The 6,000-nt window shown below is 42.1% G+C and overlaps 1 protein-coding gene across 1 annotated transcript in view; it reads left to right on the top strand.

The window, feature by feature from the left end:
• Positions 1 to 682: 682 nt before the first annotated feature.
• RUFY2 (RUN and FYVE domain containing 2) overlaps positions 683 to 6,000 on the top strand; it is a gene marked incomplete at both ends in the record, with an annotated part of 48,122 nt that continues 42,804 nt past the window's right edge. Inside the window, 3 exon segments of the mRNA XM_079709045.1 lie at positions 683 to 823; positions 825 to 849; positions 2,403 to 2,576. Of these exon segments, the coding sequence (XP_079565171.1) occupies positions 683 to 823; positions 825 to 849; positions 2,403 to 2,576 (340 nt within the window).

Genomic DNA, 6,000 nt, shown 5'->3' with positions numbered 1-6,000 from the left:
CCCGGCCGGACCTAGTGGACGAAAATGTTTGCACGTGACTCGCATCCTCTTGGAAATGCAGCCCTAGCGCTCCGGCGAGGCCCCCAGGGTGAGAGACCAGGGTCCGCCCCCCTGCTTCTCAACGTGAGGTCCTCCTCAACGCGAGGTCCTCCTCAACGCGAGGTCCTCCTCAACACGAGGTCCTCCTCAACACGAGGTCCTCCTCAACACGAGGTCCTCCTCACGCTCCTTTTCCTTCTCCTTCCGCTCCGGCTGGACCCGAAGTGGCTCAGAGAGGGCGGATTTCTCCGCTGCCGGCTTCAGGCTCCGCGGCCCCCCGCCCCACTCGGGCGCCGCGGGACCGCCCGGCCGTCCTCCCGCCGCCGGGAGCGCTGTGGGCCGCAGCGGGCCTGGTCGCGGACGCCGTGGCGGCCGCCGCTCGCCTGAAGGGAGCTGCTGGCGGGGCCCAGGGAGTCCCCGCCCGAGACCGCGCCGCCGCCGCCGCCGCTGCCGCCGCCTCCGCCATGGGTAAGGGGAGCAGACCGAGAGCGGACGCCCGGCCCTCCGTGCTGGGCCGAGGGCTCAGCCGGGCCAGGAGGACTGGTGGTGTGGGCATGGAGGCCTCGGGGTCGGAACTGGGGTCCGAACCCGGGTTTGGGCCTGGGCGGGGGCAGCCGGGGACGCAGGGGCGCCCGCGGTCGCCATGGCAACGCGCGGCCGCCCCTCGTTCCCCCCCGCCCCCTTCCCCGTTCAGGGGCCTAATGGCAGAGGTTTGGTGGTCCGTCGGCTTACAGGGAGCGAGGACAGGGCCGGCCGGGGTGCAGCTCCCGGGTCGGGGGAAATAGTCGGGGACGGGCGATGACTTTTCAGGTTTGGGGGTGGCGGAGGGAAGCGTCTCAGGTTTGGGCTTGGGTTCCAGACGCCGAGGGCGGGAGAGGGGCAGCGATGCCAAGCAGGACCCCGGGTGAGCCCTCCGTGAGGGTGTTGGGCGCGCCCCGAGCCCTTGGGCAGCCTTGCTGGCTGGGAGGCAGGGAGGCAGGGAAGGGGTTCTACAGGCAAGATGCGGGAACCGGCCCTTGGGCGCGTGTGGGGGCCGCAGCCCGGGCGGGGCGCGGCTGGGGTGCATACGCTCCTCGGGAGCTGCCGGCGCCCACCAGGACCTACCTTCGAGCAGTTATAAAGGCGCCCTTTGTCTGGTTGTCGCATCGTGCATTACGGATTGTGATGGGCACTGTTAAGAAAAATGAGAATTGCTGCAGATTATGAAACACCGACTATTTTCGTCCCCGAAAAAAGAGGGAGTCATACCACGATGCAGATTTGAAGCAATGATGTCTTGTGTGGAGATTCTCCACCAGCTAGCTTGGTCGTAGCAGTTGTGACTGTTTGCATTTTAAGTTGGTTAGGATTCAGTGTCACGCTTAACGCCTGGCTATCTGTGGTTAGAAGTAAAATACTAGATCATTGGGAACCCTGGACTTTTTGTCCAGTGAAGGAAAAAGGGACATTTGGTTTACTTGGACTAGTAAATTTGTCAGGAATTATGAGACAGTATACTAAGTGCTTTATTTTTTTACACCTCATTTTGGCATCTGTGTTTGCTGAAAATATTTCTGCCAGTTTCAACAGTGATGAGAGTATGGGGAAGCATCTGAATTTATAAGAAAACTGAGAATAAAATTTGTGGGAAAGAAAAATTTTTGTGAATTAAAAGTATCAGGTAAAATTAATTTAAAAAAATGCATCGATTACCTTGATATCCAACTGGATCAGCTGTGTGGAAGGTCAGGGAACTTTAAGGTGAAACTGCACCCTGCTTTTATTTCCTCTGGGAAAATAAAGGAGTCCTGCAATACAGAACTACAATTGCAATGAAAAGAGACAAGATAGAAAGAGGGTTAAAATGAGTGAGAGTTGAATGGCTTCTCTTGTGTCCCCCTATTTTATTTACCTGTCATGTTTGTTATGGGTGAAATTGGAATCCTAGAATTTTAACTACCTTTTATTTTATTGCCAGTTTATTCTGAACATTTTTTTGCTTTTGAATTCATCTTTGATGGTTCCTGCTGTCTGCCTTTGCATGAGACCCTTAAACATGTTGTCTGTTACTCTTATCTCCAGAGAAAGATTTAAAAAAACTCATTCTCCCTGAAGAGGTACCACAAAAGTGAAATAAATACCCTAGAATAGCCAATTTGCAGGATCTTGAGAATAGTTAATAAACTTTGGCTGGAGTGAGCATTGTTCTATGGTATGCATGAGAGACATAAAAAGAAGTTAACTAGGGGTGTATGTTAGGAAGACTTACTTGTCCACCAAGGAAAAACAAACCACTGTTGGTTTTACAGGGGAAGGAAAGGGTTTGTATACTTTACAATGTCAGTTCTTGCAAGTGATGTTGGACTCCTTTCTTGTGCTTTCAGCTACAAAAGACCCTACAGCTGTAGAGAGAGCAAACTTGTTAAACATGGCTAAACTCAGTATTAAAGGACTCATTGAATCTGCTCTAAGCTTTGGCCGCACTTTGGATTCTGATTATCCCCCCTTGCAGCAGTTTTTCGTTGTTATGGAACATTGTCTGAAACATGGTCTTAAAGGTATTGTGAGATTTTTTTTTTAAAAAAAACCAACTATAGAACCTCCCCCCTCCCATCTTAAATATCCTTGAAAATGTGATTTTTTTTGAGGCCATAATTACTGTTACTTTAAAAATACTGGGTGGGTTGGTTTTAAGAGAAAATACTCTACTACTTTATGTTTTCTAATGGATGGTCTTCAGAAAATCCTTAGTTGTTAGTGTTTTTTAAGAAGTGTATTTGTATACTCTTGTTTTAAAAAAACTATTTATTTGGCTGCATCGGGTCTTAGTTGCAGCATGCCGGCTCTTTGTTGCAGTGCATAGGCTTCTCTAGTTGCGGCGTGCGGGCTCCAGAACACTCAGGCTCAGTAGTCGCGGCACGCTGGCTTAGTTGCCCTGTGACATGTGGGATCTTAGCTCCCTGACCAGGGATTGAGCCCACGTCCCCTGCGTTGGAAGGTGGATTCTTAACCACTAGACAACCAGGGAAGTCCCTGTAAAAAGTGTATTTGATTTAAAAATGTTTTCAACATACTCTGAGCTGATTTCCATTTTCTAGGACAACTATAGAGTTATATAGAAAATTTTAAGCTTGGTGATTCTGGTATGAACTATAATTACTAGTTTGAGCTCTCTTGAACAAATACATTAAAATAGTTGATTGTTGAAATATGAACCTCCTTAGTGCATGAAAACATATCTAGAAAAATTGTCTTCTGGATTGGGTTATTGTAGAAATGTGAGTGCTCCCTGAAAATGATGATAACAGTGGATATTGTATTCATCTATACATTTCATATTGAATTATTTTTATGTGTTTGTATTATATTACTGTTCTTTTACTTATAGTAACTACTTTGATCTCTGGTTCATATGATCAGAGCTGTGTAGAGGGCTATGTAAGAGTTGTGTACTAAGGTGACTATTAAAAAGGAAGAGAAGCTTGCTTTTATGTTGGTATACCAGAAGCCTGGGTAAGTTGGAAAGTTCTTTTTTAAAAAAAATTTTTGTTGAAATATAGTTGATTTACAATATTGTGTTAGTTTCAGGTGTACAACAAAGTGATTCAGTTTTATATATATATGTATATTTTATATATCTATATTCTTCTTTAGATTCTTTTCCATTATAGGTTATTACAAGATATTGAGTATAGTTCCCTGTGCTATACAGTAGGTCCTTATTGGTTATCTATTTTATGTATAGTACTGTGTATATTTTAATCCCAAACTCCTCATTCATCCCCCCCTCCTTTCCCCTTTGGTAACCATAAATTTGTTTTCTATGTCTCTGAGTCTATTTCCCTTTTGTTAAGTAAGTTCATTTGTATCATTTTTTTAGATTCCACATATAAGTGATATCATATGACACTTGTCTTTCTCTGACTGACTACTTCACTTAGTATGATGATTTCTAGGTCCATCCGTGTTGCTGCAAATGGTATTATTCTATTCTTTTTTATGGCTAATATTCCATTGTGTATATATACCACATCTTCTTTATCCATTCATCTGCTGATGCACACTTAGGGGGAGTTTCTGACTATGGCACATGAGAGTAGGGGTAAATGTGAAAAGCAAAAGAGGAGATTTACCTAAACATGGTTTTAATAAAATGTACTTTAAACTGAGAAGGAGCCTTGGCATTGAAATTTGAGAAACCGTATATGTGATGTTATTAATGTATTCATTTTTAAATTAAAATTTGTTTATATTTATTGAGATATAATTGACATATAACGTATTAGTTTAATGGGTACAACACGATTCAGTATTTTTATATATTGTGAAATGATCACCACAATAAACCTAGTTAACATCCATTACCACACATAGTTACAAGATTTTTTTTCTTGTGATGAAAACTTTTAAGATTTACTCTTAGCAGCTTTCAGATATACAATACAATCTACAATACAGTAACTGTAGTCATTATGTACATTACGTCCCCAGGACTTCTTTTATAACTAGAAGTTTGTACCTTTTGACCATCTTTACCCACTTCATCGATTCCCACCCTCCAACCCTGGCAACCACCAATCTGTTCTGTGTATCTATGATTTTGGTTTTTTGTTTTTATTTTTTCAGATTCCACTTTTTCTTTAATTAGAGTTAAAATAATTTTAAAAACTATATATAATAGTGAAATATGTTCTTTTTATACATGAATCAAACAACATAGAAGCACATGGAGCAAAAACATAATTTCCCTTCATTCTCTTCCATTCATCTCTCTAAAGGAATCTTTGTCATTCTTCCAGCTCTTTTCTGTTTTTCTTTCTTTCTTTTTTTAATTGAATTATAGGTGATTTTTTCTTTTACTCTAAATAAAATCATGCGGTATTATTCTGTGACTTTCTTTTTTTCCCTATTTAAAAAAAAGAAAAACTTAATGGTATGGTTTGGAGATTTTGCCATTTACATAGAGGTCTTTATCACATTTTTAATGGCTGTAAAATATTTCATAGTATATGTATACCATGACTTATTTAACTACTTTCCTCTTAATGTACACTTCGGTGTTTCCAGTTTTTAATCATTAAAATTATGCTATAAGGACATCTTTGGATATATATGTTTGTACACATGTGCTAAGATTTCTTTAGGATTCTTAGGAGTAGAATTATTGGGTCAAAGGATATAGGCAACTGATGTCTGTAAAGGCTTCACTGATTAATCAAACAACAGTGAATGTGTTTGTTTCCCCACATTTTTGCCTACTCTTGATATTCTCAGTCTCTGAATACGTCTTTTAATACATGAGGAAGTCAGCAGTCTTATCTCAGGCCTTGAGTTTTAATTTGCTTTTTGAAAAACTTCCTTTTTATTAAAAAAAAAATAATAGCAGTGACATAGGTCCTTATTTTCCCCCAGCCTGCTGAAATGGAATTTGCCAAATGATGGCCACGATAGTTAACATTTTAAACTCTTTTCTGAATATATTTTCCTTTACTTCCCAAAATATCATGAGGCATACCCTAACAGTCAAATGCCTATCTTGATCAACCATTATAAAGCTACTTTGTGCTGATTGATTTTTCTCCCCCAGGGAAAAATTGCCTATCTTGCTGGCTTTTGGGTGGTGCATATGATAGGCACACTGGATCTGGTCAGTATTAGAAGGAAACAGTGATTTCATGGTTTTATATTACCCGAATCTCACATTCAAATAAAAGGAAAAGTAAAGTCACAATTTTTTGTGTTTAAAAGTAAAATAACTATTTGTCCTTGGTTTATTGAATCAACTGGTAAAGATCAGCCTGCTAGGGCCACCAGTCTTATTTTTGTACTGGTAAAGAATGAGCCCATGGGACTTCCTTGGTGGTCCAGTGGTTAAGAATTGGTCTTGCAATGCAGGGGATGCCGGTTCAATCCCTGGTCGGGGAACTAGGATCCCACATGCCGCAGGGCAACTAAGCCCATGCACTGCAACTGCTGAGCCTG

Source organism: Hyperoodon ampullatus (genome assembly GCF_949752795.1).
Source record: "Hyperoodon ampullatus genome assembly, chromosome: 1".
Lineage (NCBI taxonomy): Eukaryota > Metazoa > Chordata > Mammalia > Artiodactyla > Ziphiidae > Hyperoodon > Hyperoodon ampullatus.
Note: the sequence above shows the minus strand (reverse complement) of the source record. Positions and strands in the feature narration are given on the sequence as shown.